The 26,249-nt window shown below is 36.2% G+C and overlaps 3 protein-coding genes across 5 annotated transcripts in view; 2 read left to right on the plus strand and 1 right to left on the minus strand.

The window, feature by feature from the left end:
- Positions 1-6,304: 6,304 nt before the first annotated feature.
- On the minus strand, positions 6,305-13,388 carry lpxn (leupaxin; the record flags this gene model as incomplete). 2 transcript variants are annotated; one of them, XM_081348179.1, is made up of 9 exons in its annotated part: positions 6,305-7,825; positions 8,002-8,150; positions 8,263-8,344; positions 9,028-9,201; positions 9,333-9,599; positions 9,786-9,885; positions 10,018-10,073; positions 10,645-10,769; positions 13,275-13,388. In XM_081348179.1, the coding sequence occupies 8 exons, from the start codon at positions 10,765-10,767 to the stop codon at positions 7,559-7,561; spliced, it is 1,218 nt and encodes a 405-aa protein (XP_081204305.1). In that variant the 3' UTR covers positions 6,305-7,558. The 2 variants fall into 2 exon arrangements, with proteins under 2 accessions (XP_081204305.1, XP_081204304.1); XM_081348178.1 differs by lacking the exon at positions 13,275-13,388 and adding an exon at positions 12,039-12,111.
- Positions 12,693-18,356, plus strand: znf692 (zinc finger protein 692). Of its 2 annotated transcripts, none has more exons than XM_081348176.1 (12): positions 12,693-12,977; positions 13,261-13,452; positions 13,806-13,837; positions 14,261-14,770; positions 14,848-14,923; positions 15,010-15,087; positions 15,157-15,267; positions 15,350-15,400; positions 15,625-15,703; positions 15,941-16,055; positions 17,288-17,387; positions 17,564-18,356. In XM_081348176.1, exons 2-12 carry the CDS (start codon positions 13,286-13,288, stop codon positions 17,835-17,837), a joined length of 1,593 nt encoding a protein of 530 aa, XP_081204302.1. In that variant the 5' UTR covers positions 12,693-12,977; positions 13,261-13,285; the 3' UTR covers positions 17,838-18,356. The 2 variants fall into 2 exon arrangements, with proteins under 2 accessions (XP_081204302.1, XP_081204303.1); XM_081348177.1 differs by lacking the exon at positions 12,693-12,977 and adding an exon at positions 13,001-13,149.
- Positions 18,357-18,666: 310 nt separating this feature from the next.
- Positions 18,667-26,249, plus strand: part of fcho1 (FCH and mu domain containing endocytic adaptor 1) — a 42,394-nt gene continuing 34,811 nt past the window's right edge. The window contains exon 1 of the mRNA XM_081348170.1: positions 18,667-18,745. The gene's annotated coding sequence lies outside the window, so the exon portion shown is untranslated. The remainder of the gene's footprint in view (positions 18,746-26,249) is intronic.

Consider the following 26,249-nt stretch of genomic DNA (forward strand, 5'->3'; position numbering starts at 1 on the left):
TAATATTAAAGGGGTGGTTGATTATGATTTCACTTTTCTAACTTTAGTTAGTGTGTAATGTTTGAGCATAAACAACATCTGCAAAGTTACAACGCTCAAAGTTCAAAGCAAAGGGAGATATTTTCTTTTAAAGAAAATGCTTTTTAAAGGGTAACTCTCGCCAAAATTGAACCTAGGCTCTTTTTGGTAATCTACCCGAGTCAAACTTTCGTGTAAAGGCATAATTAGAATGGAAACGCCACTTTTAAGATTGACCGTATTTTCATTATAGGTCAAAATGCCTTTTGAATGGGAGTGCATGGGGCACTTCTATGATAGCATCAAAATCGCTATTTTTAAAACACTAAGAAGGCTCCACACAACATAAAACTGAGCTTGAAGTATCACCAGGGGTTCTACACATGAAATTGAGCATTGACTATTTGTGACCATTGTTTGTGTACACAAAGTTTACTAAAAAGAAAGGTTTTATACGACTCACTTTATCAGTTAGTGTTTCCGGCTGCCGGTCTACCGCTGATCTACGAATGCAACGTAACCGGGAGGAGAGTAAAGAGGGAAAGCTACAACAAACGGCTGTTAGGGACTACACAAGCTTCCTTCCAGGTTAGTGATGCCACAAACCCTAAAATGTACATAAACCCCACCCCTGGGAACACGTTTTATAGATTATCATGACAGAATATGCTAATCAATCAATGACTAGAAGATATACACATAAGCTACATAAATTAATCAGCTAACCGTTCAGAAATGTCCTGTTGCTTCTACATGTTGTTGCTTATTCTTGAGTCTCTCCATCATGCATGTCTGTGTGAGGTAAAAGGACACAAGCTGTTGTAGCTCCGCCCCCTGTGCCGGGAGCAGCAGCTGGTTTGCATTTAAAGGAACAGGCACAAAAACGGTGCGTTTTTGCTCACCCTCAAAAAGTGACAATTTTAACATGCTATATAAATACATCTGTGGGGTATTTTGAGCTAAAACTTCACATACACACTCTGGGGACATCAAAGACTTATTTTACATCTTGTGAAAAGGGCATTATACCACCCCTTTAAGCCTCAAATCTAAAATTATACACCTTTTAGAATTATCTTAAAAGTTTAATGTGTAAAACATTTTCTCTTGAGCATCCTGGCAACACTGACTCCAATGGTGTCAGTTTAGGGCAGGCCTATCTGATTGTCTGAACAATAGAGAACCCTTTTTGAAAACAGTCATTGTACCAGCTGGTGTCGCTAGTGAGCAGAAATTACAGAAGCGAAAGAAGAGTTCAAATTCAAAGAGTTTGTTGCTTTCCATTTAAACCTGCTACCCTGCTTGCAATGAGTGAGGGAATTAGAGGCCAAAACTCAGAAGCTGAGGGAAAGAGAGCGTGAAACCACAGATCAAATGATAAAGACGAAAAAAGTAGTCGCCTGGCACAGGGAGCCTCTGCTAAGCACTACAGGAAGTCATCGGTACAGAGGAGCTAGTCATTAATTTGATATGATACCTGCGCTAGGCTGGCTGTGGGCCAAACCAAATACAGGTAATGGTGAGGGGAATGCAGCCCTTTTCCTCTGGCTTTGAATGAGCTTTTCTAATTAATATATGGGCCCTGTGTCACCAGGAAGCAATTAGGGGGTGTTGAAGCTGTCACTTCTTGTCTTCATTGAAAAACCTCTCAGTCAGAGGCAGTTACTTCAATACACAGATCAATACACAGTTTTGCTTTACCTAGCTTTTTAACCTTTTATTTAAAAACATTATTACAAATTTAGTGTAAAGTATGTTTCATTGTATTCTTTGGAGGTAGTAATTCAGGATTTGCCAAGGATACGAAAAAGCTTCAACAAGTGACTAAGGGTTACAGATTTTGTCAGGGGTCAGTAATTCTCATTGAATTTTTTTCCTGTGGAAGCACATTCCCCCTCAGATATTTGGGATTGGGATTTTTACATTAAAAAAAATACATAAATATACATATTCAAAAAATAAAAATAGTTTTGTTTTTCATGACACAAACTTTTGAAAATAATTCAAGAAACATGATTTTTTTTTTTATCCATTCAGTCACTGTCTATATGTTAATTATAAGAACCTAATCATTATTCATTTTCAGGTTTTCTAATGAATGCAAGTGAAGTTTAAGATTTAAAAAAAAATGTTTGGCAACAAAAAAAAAAAAAAAAAAAAAATATATATATATATATATATATATATATATATATATATATATATATATATATATATATATATATATATATATATATTGTATAAAATCTATGTTTTCTTTTTTTGTGTTTTTTTTTTTTTTTGTGAGTGTGTTTTGTGGCCTCTCTAATATTTGCACTGGCAGCCATCTGGATTGGATAAAAAATAAAAGTTTGGTGGTGATTGAAGACATGGCAAATAAATCAATAAAACACCGCTTTGCTGACACTCCTGCATTTCACATTTGCTCCATAAATAGATTAAGTTACATTTGACTTTATTGGTTTTATTAAGTATTTCATACAGTTAATCATTTTGGCATCCAGCAGTCCACATTCATCTTACCAATCCTTTATAGGGAGCCTGAGCCCCCTGAATGCGGTTTTGTTCGTGGGGTTACACACTCAGTGGCTTGTCTGGCAGTGACATACTGGACACTTATTGGCTTCATTGTTTATTATGGGAGTGTGGTCTCAGAGTTGCCAGGTTGGTCAGTATTTACGGTGCTCTGTGACCCATGCCATGGCTTTGTGGATCGGTGGGGTGATAGAGAGGCCAAGGTCTGGTTCAGGTGAGGCTAGGGTTTCAGTGCGACCCCCCTCCTTTTACCCTCCCCTATGGATCCACGGACCAATTCACCCACCGGCCTCTTTCAGCCCTTCAGCTGTAAATGTCACCTGACTCCTGCCACACCAGCACTTATTGACAGGCCTTTTATTCCTGCCGCTTTAACGAGTTTCAGCACTCCTGTTTCATTCCCTATGGTTTTACAAGTATACTAAACACCATTGCCCCCAATAATTCGCTCATTTCGATGCAAGTTGGATGCTTTTAGACAACAGTTCAATACAAGAGGTTAAAATCGAATAGTTTGCATTTTATATACAAAATTGCCATTTACTTTGTCTGCCAAATACAAATAGTTTCAAACAAAGCAGTTTCATTCCTGAATGAATGAGATTTTAAATGAATTGGTTGAGTAAATGAATCAATGACTCACTTACAGTAGTCTATAAACACAATCACTTGTTTTATTTCTAAATGAATCAGCATTTTTTTATGAATTTGTTCTCACTCACAAAGAAAATTGAGACCTGCTCAGCGACCCGATAGTGATGTGTAACTCGCAACCAAATTATTTTATTGATCTGATTCTTTTCAATGAACCGAATTAATAAACTGCATTGAATGATTCTTTGGCGAATTCAACTGAACTGATAGCATGCGGTTAATAAAAATGTACATCTGCGTACCAACAATTTAAAAAAAACAAACATCTTAGCAACCACATGAAAATGCCCACACTGCAAACCCGAATAAGTTGGGAAAACTCCTTGAGGTTATGAGGATATTGAGGATATTATATTCCTTGAGGAAATTTGAGTTAAGTTACATCAAATTTTGTACGATTTTTATTTTGTACTCATACATTGAAATGGCTGAACTTTAAAGGGATAGTTCACTTTGAAATTAAATTTTGGTATGTTTTAGCTTACCTTAAGGGCATCCAAGATGTAGGTGTCTTTTTTTCCGCAGTAGTTTCAATTTTGATATTTTTAGGTCAAACCGTTCTTGTCTGTCAGTCATATCATGCAGGTCTATGGTCACTGTCTCAAAGAGCATGCACAGAGTCCAAATTAAAACAATTCCCCATCGTCCAAATTAAACAATTCCCCATCGTAAGTACACATTGATGGCCTAAGACACGAAACGAGCGGTTTGTGTGAGAAAACGAACAGTATTTATATCGTTTTTTACCTCTTGTAACACAGCCACGTCCGAGTGATTGAGGGCGCGGGCGCTTCCTGCTGTCTGACGTGTGTGCAGACTGGTGCATAGATATATACACTAGAGGTCGCATTAAAGACATTCGTTCCAATGAACTGCCGTAGCCAAGGCGACATCTAGTGTATATATCTATGCACCAGTCTGCACACACGTCAGACAGCAGGAAGCGCCCGCGCCCTCAGATCACTTGGACGTGGGTGTGTTATAAGAGGTAAAAACGATATAAATACTGTTCGTTTTCTCACACAAACCGCTCGTTTCGTGTCTTAGGCCATCAATGTGTACTTACGATGGGGAATTGTTTAATTTGGATGATGGGGAATTGTTTTAATTTGGACTCTGTGCATGCTCTTTGAGACCGTGACCATACACCTGCATGAAATGACTGACAGACAAGAACGGTTTGACCTAAAAATATCAAAATTGAAACTACTGTGGAAAAAAAGACACCTACACCTTGGATGCCCTTGAGGTAAGCTAAAACATACCAAAATTTAATTTCAAAGTGAACTATCCCTTTAAATATTTGAGTAAGCTAATTCAGACTTTTAACTTAAAATTGTCATGCAATCTCAACTTAAATATTTTAATAATGGGAACTTGGCAGCTTTAACTAGCTATTTTAGTAAATACTAACTTGCTAATTAGTAACACAATGCTTTAACATTAGCATAGCATAGCAATTGCTGAATAAGTACGACAATATTTAACATTTAATTGTTCTTAAACTAAGCTCATGCTCCACTTGTCACCATGATGGTAGTTAATTTTGCACACACACAAAAAAAAACATCATATAACACTTAATTTTAGCATCTACTCTCCGTTTCGAGTGTCATGACAAAGCATGCTGGAAAATAGAATCCCTTTCAGTTGAATTCATAAAAACAAAACAATGAAACAATTCAGATTACTTAAATTGTGTCAGTTTTGTGAACTCATAAGAAAAAGAAAGTTATAAATACTCATAAAAGTTCATTTGATGAACTAATTTGTTTAATTAAAATGTTGAGCGTCAGGGTTTACAGTATGGTTCCGGTCAGAAACCCTTTTCAGGAAGCTCTTTATTAGCAGTCATTTCAGGAAAGGAACAGTAAACAGAGAAGAGGGAGTGAAAGAGAATAAAAAAAGAGAAAAATCAGCTTCTGTTGTTTTCTAACAGCAACATTTAATTTCAGTCTTCCTAAAAGAGAGTGCTATAATGGAGTGATGACAACTTGATTTATAAACTCAACACATACACGTCTTCCCAACCACTGCGCTCTCTTCCTCTTCCCTTCGTTCTCTCTCTCTTTCTCTCCCATTCGATTTATGAGAAAGATACTACAAGGCTTTTTCAAACCCTCAGCACTCAAAATTTTATAGAAAACAAAATATAAAATCATTTGGTAAGAAATAAAAACCAAATATGCATTTAGTTTTATGACATTTATCATTAAATGCTATACAAAAAATGTGAATTGAATTGTTTTTATTCAGATTTTAATATTGGGTAAAAAATACACTGTTAACTTAATACAAAATCAATACATATTTTAGGAAGGGGTTCTCATAGGGGATTCTGAGAGGAGGAGTGCTTTCTTGTACAGTTGGTCAGTTAATAGTATCGCAGTAGTGTCTGAATTCATGCCATTTATGGTAAGTCACTGTTAGATCAAGTCATCACATTCAAATCTAAAGTTCACCATCACATGCTCCACGAGTGTTTGTCCACTCACCATGGGAGGTTCTTGCAGTTCATGACTGTTATGGTGTGATAAACATCTTGATCTTTGACCCATCCTCCCAGAAAGCAGCTCTTGCCATCAAAGAGCATTCTTTGAAGATGAGAAGGCTGTTCCCTAAGTTACTGCCCATCTGAACCTTGAGTAACAGTGCAGTGAACTGACTAATCAAGGGATCTTGAGCAATATCTATAGGGATGTTCCCTCATGTGATCTTGCCATGCACACAACAAAAAAAAACAGGCTTCTGTACAATCCATGTGTATTAAAGCATGAAAATGATGGTCAGTGTCGCTGTCTAACCCTTTTTAATGTTTACAGAACATGTTCCCATGGTGTCACTGTAATGAAAACATGTATGTTATTAAGCAAAGTCTTTTTAGTCATTGAAATCTTAATGAAATAATAGTACATTAATAGCCTTTACAATCTCCTCAACTGGTTAAGATAATCACAAGAGCAAAATTAAATTCATGTCATAGTCAGCTTGAAGAAGAGAGAAGGAACCCTCTGTAACAATCATTTTTGTTTCGTTCAACATGTATTAAAATAGCTTGATTGATGTGATGTGATAAAACTGAATAATGATGTTGTATCACAATAGTTTTTTTTAATAAGAAAATATAGTAATTCTGACCAAACATTTTAAATGTCACATTAAAAAAACATTAAATGATCAACAAGTTATGACAATATGTTTTTTTTACATTGCTTTAACTTTAATACAGTTATACAAGATTCAATTCATTTTTTAAGTTAGTTTAACGTAATTTAAGTCACTAAGTTGAAGTGACTTGAACATTCAAGTTGATTGTACTTAAAAATTTTAAGGCAGCAACTTTTTTTTACAGTGTATAAAATTTGTCCCCCCTTTTACGTGGCATTTATCCAATGCAATGTGTAACAGGGTGGACCATAACAGGATGGACGTTTTAAGCTTAAAACCCTTAATTAGCTAGGACAGAACAACACGCTAGCACAAGATTTACATTAAGGAAGAATTTTAATAGATATATAAAATATATTATACATCCAATACAACAGGGTGGACATGTTATGATTTACACTATTAAATAAGTCATCTAAAAATTAGGAAAAGAGAGAAAAGTTTATGACTGATTCTTTCTTTGTTCTTGGAGTTGCTTTCTTTCCAAGGAAATGATGCCATTTCTAGCAAGTCATGTGATTTAGGGCATATGCTTAAGGTTTTAAAGGGCAAATTGTATTTTATGTCAAAGAGAATAAGTATATGTATATTTTACAACTGAAAATTGCTAATTTAGAAATATAGATATAACATATATTTCAAAGCTATATAGTTAGTTGAATGTCTCGAAACAAAGTGTAAACAATAGCATTTGTAAGACTTTGAGTGCAATTTACATTTCCTGACTTGACTTGCTTTCTGAAGGACTTTATTCTAAAACAAAATAGAAAAAAAGGGAGCCGGGAGCCGGGGCCTGATAGGGGATCCGCTGCAGGATGTCTTAAAAGTAATTAAAATAATAAATTATTGCTAAATTATTAAAATAATCTAAGTTTAAATCCTAAAAAACTAGGACTAAAAAGTAAAATGTCAACTGAAATCATATTTTTTCCTCATTAATTATTGTTGAAGAAATTACAGGTCTTCAAACGTTTAGATTAAAAAATAAAATGAATCCTGGTTAATTAATTTAATATATCAGAACTCCCTGTTTGTGCTTATAAAAAAAAAGTCCAAAAACAAGTAGCTTTTTTATACAGCAGAATACCAGATACAAAACTTTTTTAAATCTTGTGTTGGACAATGGAGGGCCTTAGAGTCAAAAAGTTTTAACTTTAATTTTCCTAGAGGAAAGTCAACTCTTTCACACAAAGAGTTTTGTGTGGCATACTGAACAATATGGCTTCCCTCCCTGCTCCTTAAACACCCCCTGACTCAGCTGGCGAAGGCAGAACGCACACACAAAGTGGTCGGGGTGAAACTTGCGGTCCAGAGCAGAGATGCAGCGACCTGAGATGGGTTCTCCACAGGTCCCACACAGAGTGCCCTGTCTAGAGTGATAGTGCAGGGAACAGAGGGGCCGACCGTTCAACTCAAGAAAGCAACCGTCTGTAAAAGGCTTCAGACAGTCCTGGAGAGAGATGCAGAAAGAGGGTATTAAAGATAACTATAATGAAGAAGAATGATTGAGCAGGTGAAGAATTCACCTATGAAGCTCACCACAATAGCACAGACTGACTGACTCCATATTCCTTAATAATAAGGAGCAAGTCACACGACTGTATTGCATTCCACTAATTCACTCACCGCACATACAAAGCAGTCGGGGTGCCAGGTTCCATTGGCTGCGGACAGATAGTTATCCTTCACTGGCTCTCCACAGCCGGAGCATTTGGGTGCAAAGAGGCGGTAGAAATCCCTAGAGCAATATGGTTTACCATCTCTCTCCATAAACCCTGCAGACAAAGACAAATTTATTAAGTACAAATCATCATTTTTCAAATGATGACCAGATCTGCTGACTTGTCAAAATGATCTGCTAAATTGGTGAATTTCCAGTTGCCTCACCATCAGGTCCAAATAGATCCCCACAGTGGGAGCAGAAAAAATGTTCCGGGTGCCATGTTTGATCCATCGCTGTTAGAATGTTCTGTGCATGCAAAACACACTCATTTACCACCTGCTTCATTGGCTGGAATAAGTTCATTTGTTTGTGAAGTGAAAGAGTTGAAAATGTCATTCCAAATATTTGTATATACGAATTTGAAATGAAATTATTATTAAATAAATACAAATACAATTTATAGATATACAAAACTTTAAAATGTAATATTTAAAATAGAATCTAAATAAATGTATACTATATATAATAATTATAATATATATATATATATAGTATATATTACATTTATATTATATATTTTAAATATTACATTTTATATTTGTATATTTTTGTACATTACATTTTTACCTATTTAATAATAATTGTATTTATTTCATATTTACAATTTAATAATTAATTCTAATTAGTTATACATATATAAGAAGAGTTCAGATGCAAAAGCCTCTAAGTGCCATCTGAAAATTTCTTCTAGAATGATCATTTTTATAAAGCATTTCACTTAAATGACAATTAATAGGTAATTTTCATTGCCATTTAAGTGAAATTACTGAACTTAAATATACGAGCTTGATAAAAATGATCATTCTAGAAGAAATTTTCAGATGGCACTTAGAGGCTTTTGCATCTGAACTCTTCATATATATAAATGCCTGAGAAAACTCTAACTCTGAGCATTCATTAGGTAAATACACACAGATATGGCAGGTCACCTGTATAATAGGACCCTTGCAGTAAGCGCAGCGAGGGGAGAAGAGGTTTTGGTAGTCTTTTTCACAGTATGGCTTGCCGTCTCTCTCAAAGAAACCACTGGTGCCGAGTTCAACCCTGCATGTGGTACACGCAAAGTGTTCTGGGTGCCACACCTGACCCAAAGCTGTGATCATCTGCATGGGCAGAAGAACATAGACAGTAAAATTGTGAGAGACGATGACAAATTTGTTCATTCAGAAAACTCACCAGTGATTTGCAGAGAACAAGACATTATTATAACAAATCTGTTGTCTGTTGCTAGTACCTTCCCAGCTATACACTTGCCACAAGAAGCACAATGGCCTTTGGCAGCTGTGCGGACCCCCATTTTCTCCATGTCCGAGCTGAGAGAGCCCAGCAAGTCGTCTATAGCATCCACACTCTTGGATACTTTATTTGACAGTGGAGGATGTGGTTTCTTATCCTCTTCCTGACTTCCACTATCACTTTCTTTAGTTTCCTCCGTTTTTTTGTCCTTTACTGACTTGCGAGCCACTGGAGGGGGGCTTGATGTAGGAACTGGTTCTGAAACCTACAAAATAAAGCATATGTGGCCCATTTCAAAGCATGATGTTTTTAATTGGTTTGGCATGAATTAGGAGCGTTAATATGCTTATACTGCCCTCTTCTGGTACTACTCATTATGTGCAATGGCGGTAAAATGCAAGTAGTTGATGCATGAAAATGTCATCTGATGTCAACCTCATGTTTCCCTCACCTCCAGACCGAGTCCTAGCAGCTCATTCATGATGGAGTCTAGCTCTCGTGTAGCTGTGCCGGGACTCATCAGTCCTGCCTCCACAGGGGCTGGAAGCATGCTAGAAAAAGATTACTGTTCTTAGTGAACAGCTGAACCTCAAAGGACAACACGCATGCCAAAATATGATCTCACAAATAAGATACATACAACAGATATTTGTACTCCATATTTTGCAAAAAGATGGATGTACCTGTAGGCATTATCAAATGTCTTTCCTGGACCAGCAACAAGACCTGAGGATTCAGTCTGTGACGATAAGAAAAAAGCATTAGAATGAATCAGTTTGGGCCTAAATATATATTTATTAGCTATTGCAGACAAATAACTACACTACTGTTTCAAATTTAAAGGTCAGTAAGATTTTATTTCAAAATAATAGCCATACTTTTATTTTGCAAGGATGCATTGAATTGATAATGTTTATAAATGATTGAACTTTCCGTTCATCAAAGAATCCTGAGAAAAAAATACCATTTACATTTAACTGTTTTCAACATTGATAATAATAAGAAATCTCACTTGAGCACCACATCAGCATATTAGAATGATTTCTGAAGGATCACGTGAGACAAGAAATGATGCTGAAAACTCAGCTTTGCCATCACAGGAATAAATTAAATTTATAATAATATTTCATAATATTACTGTTTTTACTGTATTTTTAATCAAATAAATGCAGTCTTGGTGAGCAGAAGAGACTAATCTTACTGACGCCAAACTTTTAAATGTATGTTTTTGAATGTTTCGAAACTTCAAAATTCTTGTTTCAGTACAACTTGAAAATGAAAATGAATTGGTCTTCATGAAATGTAATTACTTGTTCAAGCTGAGTTGTGTTGTTGCTCTTAACGGAAGCTTTCAGTGAGAGAGTTTTGGCTGGAATGGGTGCAGGAACATTTGAAGTCTGGGTGGGGTTCTGAGCCAACTGCTCTAGAAGCATGTCTGCAATATCAAAATCACATGAAAATCATGCAGTGACACACTGAAATCAGTGACACTGAACTCAAACTTTCACACACTGTAGCAATCATGGTTAGGTGTAGAACTAAAGGTGAAGTTTTAGCAGTTCGTGTCATTTCCTGAGGAAGTGAAAAGGCACATCACTGTCATCGCAACGGATGTAGAGCACAAAACATAAAAAAAAAACACATGAATTTCAAACTTTTGCAACAGTTTTTTGCTGACATAGAAAATGTCACTTATTATAGAAATGGGCGTTCTGACTAACTTCTCTAAGAATACCAAGGAAAATGCAAGCAAGAGCGTAATTTTATTCCTAATAATGACAGGACTTCACAACACTCATTACTTCTCACAGGGAGGGAAAACTAAATTATAAATCCTCAGTATACCAAAATGCTTCCAGTAAAGAATATTTATGTACAGTATACATAGGCTATATATGCGTTTTTTTTCCAAATGACAACATCTCTCACTCTCTCCCAAAATGGCCTGGTTTAAATAGATATAAATATACACAACTATTCCAAAAAAAGGTGAAAATATTCACTGATGCTCAAGGAGACAACACAATGCATTAAGAGACGGGGGACGTAAACTTTTTGAACTGGATGATTGGGGTAAATTGTACTTATTTTGTCTTCTAGGAAACATGAAAATATCTTATGTACATGTAGCTTCTGAAGGGCTGAAAAATAAAAATAAAAATTCACATCAACATCCTGTTCAAAAGTTTACATCCCCGGCTCTTAATGCATTGTGTCTCCTTCTTGAGCATCAGTGAATGTTTTCACCTTTTGTAATTATTTATGAGCCCCTCAATCGTCCTCAGCGTGAAAAAATGGATCTCAAAATTATACAGTCACTGTTTGAAAGGGTTCAATTATGCAGATTCAGAAGATGCTGGAAAACCAAAGAATGCAGGCCCTTGAGGATTTTTCTGAAGAACATAGGGCAATTTAACTGCTCAAGACAAAATAGGGACACAGAAAAACAGTCGTTGATCACCAACAACACACAGTATTAAGATTCTAGGGTGTGTAAACTTTTTAAATGTGCATTTGTGTAAATTCAGTTATTGTTTTGTCTTGTGGATTGCAATTTTTGCCATTTTTATAATCCTTATTTTGTTCAAATGATTAACATCTTGCATATTCTTCAAGGGGTATGTAAACAGCAGATCTGTACATCTATGAGACTCTATGCTAATTAAGAATTTAGTGTTAGGACACAGAAGGTCGAACAACTCACCGAGTTCATCCATGGTGGTCTGGGGCGTGAGATGAGAGGTAAGCAGCGCACGTTGTGTGTTCCTAGTGAGCATGCATGTGTGGTGGGGTGATCTGATACATGCAGCTGTGGGTTGAGCTCAATCTCACTTGTGAAACTGATGTTGCTTCCTTTTTGTGTTCTCGTTGCCGCATAAAAGTGAGATGATTTTACTTTAATATATATATTTTTTTATTATTATTATTATTATTATTATTATTATTAGTAGTAGTAGGCTATTAGCTGTATAATACATATAGTATAGCCAAGTAGAGGTGTTACAAAACCAGTGTAATTAGACTATGTTTTAGAAGATTACTGAAAATGTTTGACCAATGGTTAAAAATGAAGGTAAATGTGTAAAATGAAAAGTGTACAAAGTTTTGAAACAGTGTATACATAACAAGATAGCTTGCTTAAGAAGTGTATACTGTAAACATAATAAACTCATGTAGGCAACAGCACTTACCCATTGTGGTTGCATATTAAAAAATTCTATTATTTGATTTTTTTTTTGTAGAAATGACTTATAGGCCAAGTCTTTCAACACATAAAACACTGTTCTGATCATGTAAAATTATAACATCACGGTGATTATTCTCAGACTACATTTCCCATAGATCCTAGCTATGCCGTGAAGAATTCTGGGACAGGAAACTTCCGATTCGGTTTCTCTTTCTGCAGCTCGCCTGACATAATACTCTAGAACTGAAGACATTCTGAAATAATCGTATTAAGCAGATGAATTCAACTGATATTCGTTATTTTTATGTAGCATCTCTTCCGTCGCGAGATAAATTCCATGCTCTTTACACTGAGTTAAGCGATAGTCTGTTGATTGACTGAGCGGTTCCTCCTTAAAAGGGCAACAGTTCGAGCGAGTGGGCCCCGCGAACACTATCGCGCAGGGTCTTATTTAAGGTATGCCAGAGGTTTCCTGTGGTCTGTTGACTTATGTTATGACTTTGTTGTTGTACCTTAATATAGACCTACACTGTGTAAGACATACTATGCGCATATATTTAAAATGAGGCCTGAGAGCAGCTGCTGGTGGTGGCACTTTCCATGAAAAGAGTAGTCTACAGAATATAACGTTAGACTGAAACTTTTAAAATGATTTTTTTCCCTGATGATTTTATTCCACTTTTTGTACAGCAACAGTACAAAAAAATCCACAAAAAAGTGTTTCTCTCTCTTTTTTCAGTGTTTGTGTGGCACCTGTCAGCGTGATGTCGTCCTCTAGCGATACTCCTCGCAGTCAGCGGCGCAGGGAGTTGGATGCCCGCAGGAGTAAGTCTCGCGTGCGGCTGGGCTCGTGTCTGCAGAGCTGGGGTCATCTCAAAGAGAAACTGGGCTTTTCTCTTCACTCAGAGCTCGCTCAGCATCTGGTGCAGAGGTATAATACAGTGAGAGAGATACAGTTACCCTTAGACCCACACTAGATGACAGTTCGTTGGATGTGTGCTCTAGAATTTCAGTTAAATCACATCTGCAGTTGTTGATTCTGGCTTTGTAGAGACTTAACATTTTTTCCATTTGTTGTGATCCTGTTCCAGATCATACAGGGGAAAGACAGGAATTATGAGTGAGCTTAAAATGAAGTATAGGCAGAAAAACAAAGATGAACTTGTGGTTTATGGAGTTCGAAACATATTATAGTTTGGCTGACAGTCAAGTCTTTTGGTGGCGTGAAGCATTGTAGATAATATGTGGTGTAACTGACGATGACGTCTGCTTCCTGTTTTGCAGCTACATTTCAAGAGTTTGCATCAAGTGCTCAGGTAAACCGCAGTTAAAGGGACAGTTCATCCACAAAATGATAATTATGACATAATTTAAAGATTACCACAATGATCACTCTGAAAGTGATTTTAATGATATTGTTATCGTTATAGCTGTGGTGTGGACTTCCCTATTCATATATAATTAGAAAAATAATTAAAACTTTATAGTTATCCTTGTAGTTATCAACTTTGGAGTGAACAGGCCTTAAGAAAATAATTTTTGCAATGTTTTTGGCCTTGTTAATCTGAGAATCATGAAATCTATTTGTCACTTTTGCATTTGGTTTCTCTCTTTCTCTCTCTCTCTCTCTCTCTCTCTCTCTCTCTATATATATATATATATGTATGTATGTGTAATTGTGTATATGTATGTATGTCGAATGTCTACTTTAGTTTTACATGTCACTATGGCTTCTTTAGGTGATGGGAAAGGAGAGATCACAAGCACCTTATCAACTACCAAGGAATCTTTGCAGGAACTTATCCTGCTGGTCCACAACCATGGGCGGATGTGCCTTTTCCCCCCTGTCCTGCATTCTCGGCCTGTCACAAAACCAACAGTTCAAGATCAGAGTGCTCATGCAACAGGGAGAAGAGAAGCTGAAACTGATTCCAAGGATTGTGAGGTGGACGTGTGTCTCAAGTACACCTGTGAAGACGGACATCACTTTTTGTGGTCTCCTATTAAGATGGAGAAGGCAATGACATCTAAAAACGAAGGTGAAATAACTGCAGCCAGCCCAAAGAGACTCAAACAACGAGGCAGGAGGTGGCTGAAGGATCCTGACGCAGAGATAGAAAGACAAGAGGTGACGATGACTAGATTAAAAACTAGACGGCAATTACGAGAAAACGCTGAAGTTACCAGAAATGACACTGAACAGAAAAACAATACAAGGTCTCAAACGTTCGGAGACAACAAGAATGCAGGTGACTTGGTTTTTAAGGATTTTTCTCAAATAAAGATGTTTTTGTTTTTTAAGGAATAACTAGAACCATGTGTTAAGGTGTTACAGTGACTGAGACTTCTGAGACACAGAAAGGAAATAATGTGGCAGCTGACTTTTCGCATTCAGAACATAGGTATATATTTTTGCATATTTGAATGTTTAGCTGGTTTTATAATATTTAGTTTAATTATGTCTCCTCAATCTTTTTCTGATTGTCAGGTCTTCAGCAGAGAGTGATGAGATAACTGAAGATGATCCTGCCAGGGTCTGCATTGAAAACCAAAGCCCCCCTGATAGGTATTTCCTCTATTCATCTACTCTTTTAATGATCAGTTAGATATGTTAAGCCAAGTCTCTGTCTCCTAGCAATGAGGAAGTTGCAGTGCTGAATTTAACCAAAAGAGGGATCCAGAGTAGAGCAGATCCTACTGAGAAACACAACACCAACAAAAAGGCAGAAACACTTAAAAATAACAGGTGACTTTTCCAACTGCACATATTTTTGATATTTTCATATTTTAGGATTTCTAACAAGTTGAATAAAATCATTTCTCTCCAGTCCACAGTCTTTGAAAGATGATGTGTCCCAGATTGGTGGCAAGAGAAAACGGTTTGTTTTTTCATTTTACCAATGTAAATATTGTTTATAAATTATTTACAGTATTTTACATTTATATAAAAGTTATGTACAGTTATATAAGTATGAAATATTAGAACAGTAATTTATTTATTTATTTGGTGATATTTTCATGGTTTTATTTTGAATGCCTTATGATGTCCTATTGTATTATATGTTGACATCATATTACATGATACTGATCTCTGTGTTTACAGAAAATCAACATCCAAAGTGATTTTGCCTTGTGTTTTTCAAGGCTGCGATAAGATTTTCTCTAGTCGGCAATATCTCAATGTGAGTGCTGAGTCAATATTGACTGTCCATGACACATTCATTAGTCTTTACTAGACTAAAACATTTCCCATTGTTCTGCAATGATCTGACTGTTAGAAAAGAAACTTTATTTAAAACAGAATTACGTTGATTGCAACTTTATTTAAAACAGAATTACATTGATTGCAAGGTTTTATGGAAAAGCATCAACACTGAGACTGGATGGCAAAGCATCTCACAATCTGTTCCTCTTCTCAGCATCATGTCAAGTACCAGCATCTCCAGCAGAAGACCTTCACCTGCTCGCACCCCCCCTGCAGCAAGTCATTCAACTTTAAGAAGCATCTGAAGGAACATGAAAAGTTGCACAGTAGTGAGTTTTCAGTTCATATGAATGATTTATGTGATAGATGTAATCCAGTGTAGTTTTGGACAGGCACTATATATATATATATATACAAGCCAATAAAGGCCATAAGCCAATAACCACTGAATTAGAAGAATCTAATTACCATGTTATATATGTATATATATATATATATATATATATATATATATATATATATATATAAAAAACATTGTGGGTTGCAAAACAACTTTTCTTGTGGGTTGCAGGTCTGTTTTGACAGCAGGTAAACAACAATGCTAAATGCAAATAACCATAAAGTTGTGCAAGTAACAATATAGTTGTGAATTGGTAGGAATGGAATAAAATAGGTTTATCAACTTTTAAAAGAAGAAAAACCTTCCCAAATCTTTTATTGTTGATGTCAAATGCTGGGTGTCTTATCAAAGTCTAGTCTACTGTATTTTGGTGCAAATTCATCTACATTTCATTGAAGTCATGTAGAATCCAAATTAAGTAGATGCAAAAATGGTGATAAAAATCATCGAAAAAAAGTTCCCACTTTTTATTGTGTCTGTCTATTATATATACTATTATGTACTTAAGTCAAAAATGTATTATTTGGTACAATATACTAATTCAATTCAATTCATCAATTCATGTTTACTGCTATTGAGATGGAGCACGGGTAAGGGTAGGGACAGGTTTGGTGGCATGTTTGGGTTTAAGGGGTAGGACTTGGGTCAACATGAACTTGTAAATGCAATTACAAAAATTAATTACATGTAATTACATGCAGGTATCATTTAAATATATACAATGATATATACAATGTAAAACCGTGTATGTGTACAATAAGTGCATTGTATCAAACGATTATTTTAAAGGTTAGTACATAGTAGTTTAAAACACTTTAAAACCATGAACAATTACAGAAAGTTAAAGAAAATTCAATCCAGACAGCAGAAGTAACTTGCAGTGAGTATAAACATGGTGTGTGCTTTGAATTATTGGATGCTGAAATTACTTTCATACTGTATGATATTTAATCAATGTAAAAATTAATAATAATACATTTTTGTGTAATTATAGTGAAAGTTTTGTCTAAAAAATATTGTTTTCCAATGTTAAATCTATGTCCAGAAGCAAACCCACTTAAGAACCACTGGACAAGTACAGTAAGCAGTAGGGATGAGTGATGTTTTTCACGTTGTGGTTAGTAACATGGTTCTCTCTATATGATTCTTTGTGCCTGTGAGATCAGAGAGACTATATCTGTGAGTTCTGTGCCCGGGCGTTCCGAACCAGCAGTAACCTGATCATCCACCGCAGGATACACACCGGAGAGAAACCACTGCAGTATGAGTTTCACCACACACACGTGCACCAGGCCCTTTGTTTATACCAAAGCTTGCGTACCTCCCAAACAAATTTTTGCATGAACATTCCATCGATATTTAGCACAACAACTGCTCAAGGCTTTGCTACTACAGTTTTCAGCTCTGGATATAACTCACCCCTTCTCTCTTTCTCAGGTGTGAGGTGTGTGGCTTTACCTGTCGACAGAAAGCCTCTCTGAATTGGCATATGCGGAAGCACAATGCTGAGAGCACCTACCAGTTCCCTTGTGAGATCTGCGGTCGTCGCTTTGAAAAGAGAGACAATGTCACAGCTCACCGAAGCAAGAGCCACCCAGACTACAATACGCCCACTCCTGAGCTTCTTCCTCCTTCTGACCCAGTCCCGCATCCTTCTAGGCAGCGCAGATCTTCCCCGTCTGTTTCTAAGAGTCACATTTCTGTAGAATAACATTTGTAATTCTGTGTTTTGACTAAATATTGTACCATTTGTGCATCCTTGAACTTGAGCAGACTTTACTGTGGGACTGATTGGCTTCTTTAAACAAACCATGTGGTCTATCTGTGGTGTTAATTCTGATTTTGGTGATTTTTAACATGCAAGTAGATATTATTTTTTCATCATGCAGAGGCTGGACTTCTGTAAAATGACCTAAATCAGCATAATCAGGTCATTGTTAATCAGGTTATTGTATGTTGGAGTTGCTTTAGTTAAAAAAAAAAATGTAGGGCATCAAATATAACTAAATGTGACATTTTTACATTTTAGCAACAAAACTTGATATTTATGGTTTGTGTTGAAATTATATACTACTTTTAAAAATTATAAACAAGCTCTTTTGGCTCTTTTTATATTTTTCTTTTTCTTTTCCACCCCTTTACACATGCATAAATCGCAGTTGTCTGGAAAAAATGTGATGCGCACATAGACGATTTTGCATTTTTGTTGAGATTTCACAAGTGGTTTGTCATGATGCATTTCGGTAAAGAAATACATTTGCATACATTATAATAATCGAAATCAAGGGTTCCCGCCTTTAGTAAAGCCTTACTTTGATTGACAAACACTTTATCCAATGAATCTTGTCCATGAGAAGTGGGCGTTGCCTCTTGAAATTGAACCATACTCTATTGGCTAGCAAAAGCGGTATCGGTAACGCAGTTGCCATGCCTACACAGCTTTACTCCGGTGACGCTTGAGTGACAGGAAACGTGAACCAATAGGAACACAAAGAGGCGGGGCTTTTCTAACACTGTCAACTGTTCGTTCAAACCTTGTTACACATTGAACGCGCCACGGTCGGATCAACTACCGGCGATGAAAATGAGCCTCACTGTTTTTACTGAAACCACAACAAGGTAACATACTTTTTACGTTTCTTTCCACAGTAAGTGAAGTTATTGGTTATGCTGCTGAAACGTTTTCCCGTGAATGCAACATAATAGGCGTCCAGCACTAGGCAGTTCATTGTACGTGACACTGACAGTGAGGCTTTCCCCAGCGGAGCATCTCTGTTTCAGTGTGTCAGCATTGTGGAGCAAAAGCGTGATCATTTGCTACAAGGTCAGTTTTAGTTTGGGCTGCAGCGCACAGCATGTGTGGTGCTGTTCCTCATCAGTTCAGTGCATACACATTTCCTCTGTCTAGAACAAAGACAGACACGGTGCTTTGTGGAAGGAAGTTGCCAGATCAGAATAATGATGGGCAAAGTAGTGAAGAATTTGTGTCTCTTAAGTGTATTTTAAAAGTTGTACAGATTATTTTGTGTTTTTAAACAATATGCTATATCTTTTTTTCTCTATTTCCTCAGGTCTAACTAGTATCTACATTTATGTCACTAATGCTTTTTAAGTATTAGTAAATAATCCACTAGTGACTAGTATCTTTTTCAAATTAACTAGCAACTATTATTTAGAGATACTAATACAGTATTAATGCTAGTAGTAACTAATATCAAGTCACTGGTACTTTTTACTTACTATACTTCATTTAATTGCTATTAGTCACCATCCTAATAGTGTAATGTAACTATTTCAGTAACAAATTCAGTAAAAATTGGTACACTTTATTTTAAGGTGTCAGTATTACAGTGTAATTATACATTTAAGTACTGAGTAATAATAATAATTAACTACATGTATGTACTTACTATATGGTTAGGATTAGGATGAGGGTTTGGCTTAGGGTTAATTGCATGTAATTATGCATAATGTATAGTTATTAATACAGTAACTACATTTAACGTGTGTAACACTAAAATAAAGTGTTATCCAATTGAATTCTGTGGTTCAAATATTCATCTCTAAATATTATGTATTACATTTTTGGCTGGTACCAATTCTAGTTTTTGGTAACGCTTTATTTGAAGGTGACATAGTTACACATTATGTACGCTATAGTAATGACAGTAAATTATGCATAATTACAAGTAACTAAACCAAACCCTAACCCTAAAGTACATGCTAATTAATATTACTAAGTACTTTTTTGAGTAAGTACAATGTAACTACATCACCTAAGTAACCTAATTTTTTGCTAACACTTTTTTACAGTGCCAATGTTAAATTTGTTATATGTAGTTACTAAAGTAATAACTATAAATTATCCATAATTGCAACGAACTAACCACAAACCATATCAAACCCTAATCCATTCCAAACCCTATAGTATATGTAGTTACTTAATATTACTCAGTACTCAAATGTATAATTACAGTGTAGAAATCTCCATTCAATGACATATGTGCAATTTGTTACAATACAATAATAATAACTATTATTATTAATTATTAATAACTATGTCACTATAATAATAAAGTCCTAGTATGAAATGGATACATACTAAAATCCTAAAAATCCAAATAGGCCTACTTTTGGATTACTTTCTAGCAATTCAAAAAATGTACTGGTTAGTTTTAAGGAATACATTTTAGAAAAGCTCCTTCAGATTAGATTTCACCAATATTCTAATAGCAGCTCTATTTGGACTATTGAATTTCATGCCTTGAAAGACAAATGATTTGTTTTGCAAATTGTGTGGATGAATAATGTCCCAGTCATTCTTGATGAAGTGGATAAGGAGAAATATCACTAGAAGTAACCAGTCGCCTGTTCAGAAGAGTGGCTGGTTATTTCTAGAAACACTTGCACCACTGTATGTCACATCCTGAGGCATGTGGTTGTAGATTTGCGGAGAATGGCTGCAGGTTAGTTTTTCATATTCCTACATAATCAAAAAAGAGTGTGCAAAGCTCAGGGCTCATATACACTGTACTCCACTTTGTGACTTCCCTGTGGGATCTCTTGCAGCGTGTGTTGTAAATGCACGTCATGGTATTCCAACCTCATGATAAGAGTCTTGTGATGCAGATGCAGATTGTCCTTTGCGTGTGTGTCTTGATTCTTGTTCTTGTTTAGTCTATCCTTAAAGGAACCCAGAGATTCACAAAAGTCTGCGTATCTACAGTACACAAACATAACATTCTTAAGACAATTTTAAGATGCACTTGAGAGCGCTGAGATGTGGCTAAGATAGGAAAGAATGCTAGAGTGCTTTTAAAAACAAATTAACAAACCATTGAAGCATCTGATTCTTCTAGTTGTGGTCCGTGAAGAATTCCAAGTGGTTCTCGAGTAGGGTTGGGTATCGGTTGGGTTTTATCCGATACCAGTACCTACTCGGTATTTTTCAAACGGTTCCGGTGCTTAAACGGTTCTTGAAACGGTACTTAACAAAACTAAACCGCACACACTTTATCAAAAAAATAATACCTGAGTGTGTGTGTGTGTGTGTGTGTGTGTGTGTGTGTGTGTGTGTGTGTGTGTGTGTGTGTGAGAGAGTGATTTTCTGATTTCTGATTAAATGAAAAATTGTGCCGTTTAAAAGGCTACTGATGTAGCCGAAAACACTTGAGTTAACATCAAAATTTTGTCTTCTAATATTATGACTTTTACAAAACAGAGAAATATCTGACACTGAGCAGAAATATTTAACACACACAGTATAGCCTCATATAAATATACTTGATATTGATATACTTCATACTTGATATGCAAGATTTGCAGTTGGCATTAAAATACTAGACTTATCCGAAGAGGAACACTGGCAGCTGAACTTGAACTTTAGTCAGGCGTGTCAGAGGTTTTGGGTTCTAATCCGCATTCGTAGTTTATTTTTTTATTTTTTACGATTATGCTCATCAGTGGTTGTATATCAAGCAGGGACACGTTGTGTCCATTATATTTTGTGATTTCACCAGAATGAATAGATAGGCGTCGTCTAGGGCTTAAAGGGATACTCCACTTTAAAATGAAAATTCTGTCATCATATACTCACCCTCATGTTGTTTCAAACCTGTATGAATTTCTTTCTTCTGCTGAACAGGAAGGAAGATATTTAGAAGAATGTCAGTAACCAGACAGTTTCTGGTCTCATTGACTTCCATAGGCTAGTAGGAAAAAAAAAATACTATGGAAGTAAATGAGACCAGAAACTGTCTGGTTACTGATATTATTCTAAATATCTTCCTTTCTGTTCAGCAGAAGAAAGAAATTCATAAAGAATTGAAACAACATGAGGGTGAGTATATGATGACAGAATTTTCATTTTAAAGTGGAGTATCCCTTTAAATCAAACTTCATTCACGCACATATGAAACCCTTGCATACACATATAGGCCTACTAAGTAGTCATACATGTATACTGCTGAATGCTCAAACTAATATGAAATGCTCAACATCACATCTAAAGTCGCTCACGCACAAACTCTACACACACACACGAGACGCGCGGAACTCTCCGCGCATACTCATCTGAGACGCGAGCACACACACACACACACACAAACTCTACGCGCACATAATCATATAGACGGCGCCTCATAAATAGATCGATCTCCGCAACGAAGCGCGCGTCCGAGTGACAGTGCGGTGTGCGCGCGCCACAAGAGAAAGCACTGTATCCGCGCCACTGATCGCAGCGGCAACGAGCACTTTGATCACTTGATTTAAAAAACGCATTTTAGCGCTAGATCGCCTCTTATTTAACAAACGAACTAAATTAATGCTCGCTCTGCTGGTTTACTGGAGATGTTTTATTATTGGATCATTCGTGCCGCGAGATGTTTTATAGGGGGCGGTAAAAAAACGTCAGGCACCGAAATCAGGCACCGAAAGTTTCGTTCTTATTCGGTCTGGTTACTACCGTTTACGTCGGAACCGGTTCCCTATTGGAACCGGGTCTCGGTACCCAACCCTATTCTCGAGTTGAATGTCTAGTAAAAATAAATAAATAAATTGTCTTCTAGATGTTCGTTTCCTGAAAAAGTTGAATACTGTCCTAATGCCATGATAAAATTTCAATGCAAACGTGTAGTTAGTACTAGCATTTCTTAATATTAAGCCTAAAATGTCTTTTAATATCACTATTAGTAAGGATATAGTACCATATCTGTATAATATCAGTCTTATGCTTGCAATAGTTCCACTTTAGCACAATCAAATATACCTTAATATATCTTTAGTTGGACCTCAGCACAACTTCTGGATAAATAAAGTGCTTTAAGTACAAAAGTTGTACCAATTTAGCAGACTCAAAGTATATCAATTTAGTATACCAAAAGTACAATTGCAGGATATTTATATTAAGTGCATAAATATGTAATGAATTGTATTATACTTAGCAATTAGCATAAAATAAATGTATTTCAAAAACATTTTTGTATTTTTATTTTTCACTAGGCTAGCATTCGTGTACCAATGAATGCTAACGATGTCCTTCATAGTTTCTCGTCATTTCCAAAGTTGCAAGCTTTTACCACTTATAGCATTGCACTTATCTCAGAATAAAACAAATAAAGGCAGTTAAGAATTCAAATATCAGTATTTGATTATCAGTACTGGCTGCACTTTAATGATGAGCATGCACTTAAAGGGACAACATGCATTTAGTAGGTGTAGAGACTAAATTAAACTGCCTTATAATCTGGTTTTCTGAGTAGTATGTAATGACATGTGAGTCACACTTTATTATTTGTGCCAGGACTGAAGGCTGTTGCTGATTACTGTAAGTGCTGCATTTCCTCTGTGTGCCCAGACAGAGATATATACACCACACTGCTCTTCAGTTCTGCATGGCTTGCCAGTGCTATGCACGCAGAATGCATTGTTGTTGTTGTTGTTGTTTTTTTGTAGAGTAAGCTTTTCTATCTCTGTTAAAAGTTTCAATACTGAATTTGGATTTTGAAGGCTACTTTAGTGTTCTAACCTGTCTCATCTTAAATAAAAGACTGAATGGAGCTCTGAACTCTGTAAGCATCTGGATGATAAGGGCTGTACATCTCATCCCCATGCTTTATACTGGAGGTCATGCTGAAGTTAAAGGGTAAGTTCGGTATTTTACACTTAAAGCCCTGTTTACAGATCGTTTCTGATGAAATAGAACGGTTAAGATTAAAATTTGGACACATGCTGCTGTCCCAAGAATTTTAGGTTTCTTTTGCTTTCCCCAAAACCTCTAGAATGGGTGTATAGGTGCACTGGAACACTCCTTCATAAAACGCATTAAACTTTCGTTTACAAAGACGTGAAACTCACCGAGTGGTCAGGGGTGTTCACTGATGTGCTCACACAAAAATCGCTGCCAAAGATGCTTTCCAACAGGTGTTTTACCATTCGTTGTAAAACTGTGGATCTATTTTTCCAAACGTCTCACACCCGTAGATTCTTCCGTTGAGAGCTTGAATAATAGACACTCCAGCCCAGTTGGTGGCGATAATGCACCTTTGCCAATTGCAAGCAAACCACTGGCATTTCATTGAATACACAGAAGAAGTAGAAGAAGAAGCGGCGGAGTAATACCGTACCTCACACAGCTCTTTCAATACAAGTCAATGGAGTTGGACAAAAACTACGATAAAACCTGTTGGAAAGCATCTTTTGCAGTGATTTTTGTGTGAGCATATCAGTGAACACCCCTGACCACTCGGTGAGTTTCACGTCTTTGTAAACGAAAGTTTAATGCGTTTTATGAAGGATTGTTCCAGTGCACCTATACACCCATTCTAGAGGTTTTGGGGAAAGCGAAATAAACCTAAAATTCTCGGGACAGCAGCATGTGTCCAAATTTTAATCTTAACCGTTCTATTTCATCAGAAACGATCTGTAAACAGGGCTTTAAGTGTAAAATACCGAACTTGTCCTTTAACAGGAGATATTTTGACACCACACAATCCTGTTGAATTAAAGTCGGTCTGACACTTTTTGAGTCAAGGTAGATTCATTATCAGACCTGAAAGAGCTGAGACACATGAAAGCCGGTGCAGTTTGAGATTAGAGGGATCATCTAAGGACACCCCCTGACTCTGAAGACCTGCAGAGAAGGATGGAGAGAGAGAGGGAGGTGGGGGATGCACAGTATGTTCCATTTAAATTTGAATTGGCTTGAATTGCTCCTGTTGATTAGACTTCATTAGAGTGAAGCTGCAGCATTAGCATGGACTCCCTCATTAGCAGAGTGAGAGAACATCACACTTATAGTTCATTGTAGTATTGTTTATCCTAAAGTTTTAAGGAATCTGATCCAGTCCTCCTGTCGCTTGTTTTATCATCTGCTGTAGTGGTTGTTAGTAGCAGCATTGGAAGATTTGTAGTTTTGTGTCAGTGCTGCTGGCTCACCTAGATCCCTGCCAAGCAGGACAGTGCCTGTGGGCAAAGCTTGGCAGCCCGTGGCAGATGGAGGATTTCTGTCTGTTGGGCTGTCTAGAGGCGCACAGAAGCCTGGAGAAGGGAACGTGGCTCTGAGCCTAGCCGGATTGTGGGTCATTGTTACATGAATTGGATGTGGGATTTTTCAGTAAGCATCCATTTATTTCAGCATGTTTTAATTAAATGTTTTACAAAAATGAACATTTTGTTTTTTTGTTCACCCTCAACTCATATGATTTTATTCCATGACACACAAAAGGAGATGTTCGGGAGAATGGCTGAGTTCCTTCCTTAGGAATTCTCAAGTTTACTGATGATCTGTGCTGTAGTTCTCAATGTTGTTTGCTGTAAATAATTCACAGTAAATAATAATAATAATACAGTAACTTATGGTTGCCATATTTCATCAAAATCTATAATTTTTATATAACAATCTACTTGAATTCAAAAATCTGCTTTATAAACTGAACTGATAAGCACCCATGATAATATAGGTGGTACAATAGAAAGCCACATATACAATAGGTGTCTGTCCTTAAAAAATGACCAATATTCATAGATAGATGTCGGGTTATACACACAGACAAGACAAAACAAAACAACACCATCAGGGTAATACAGATGACATTAAAATAATGCACTAAACAATTACTAAATAACATAAAATGTAACAAAAACACCCTATATTATCATAAAAAAATAAGAAACAAACCGATTTAAATAAAATATAGTCATATGTGATGTGTCACACAGGGATTTGAATGTCATTTTACTGTTTTCTTTTCACCACAAAATATACCTCCAAAAACATATACCTCCTACATTATTTTACAGTAAAATATACTTGTATAGTAGTAAAATATACATATAATGTGATGTTAAACCATTTAAAAATTTTCACCATATATATGGTAACTTTTAAGCTTGTACTGTTGCATTTTTACAGTATTTTCTTTTTTTATGGTTTTAGCTTTAGTAAAATAAAAAGACTTGGAGTAGGCCTAAGTTGTATCGTCTTATGTAGAATTTTTGTCCTTTTTGGAGCTTGCCTGTATAATGAACATTAAATATATTGGCTAAATAGCCTATAAAATGTTGGCTAAATAAAAAGTTGATGGAAAATAGATTAGTAGGCCACTGGGTTTAAAATTTGCTTGAC

This window comes from Scardinius erythrophthalmus (assembly GCF_964197995.2).
Source record: "Scardinius erythrophthalmus genome assembly, chromosome: 20".
Lineage (NCBI taxonomy): Eukaryota > Metazoa > Chordata > Actinopteri > Cypriniformes > Leuciscidae > Scardinius > Scardinius erythrophthalmus.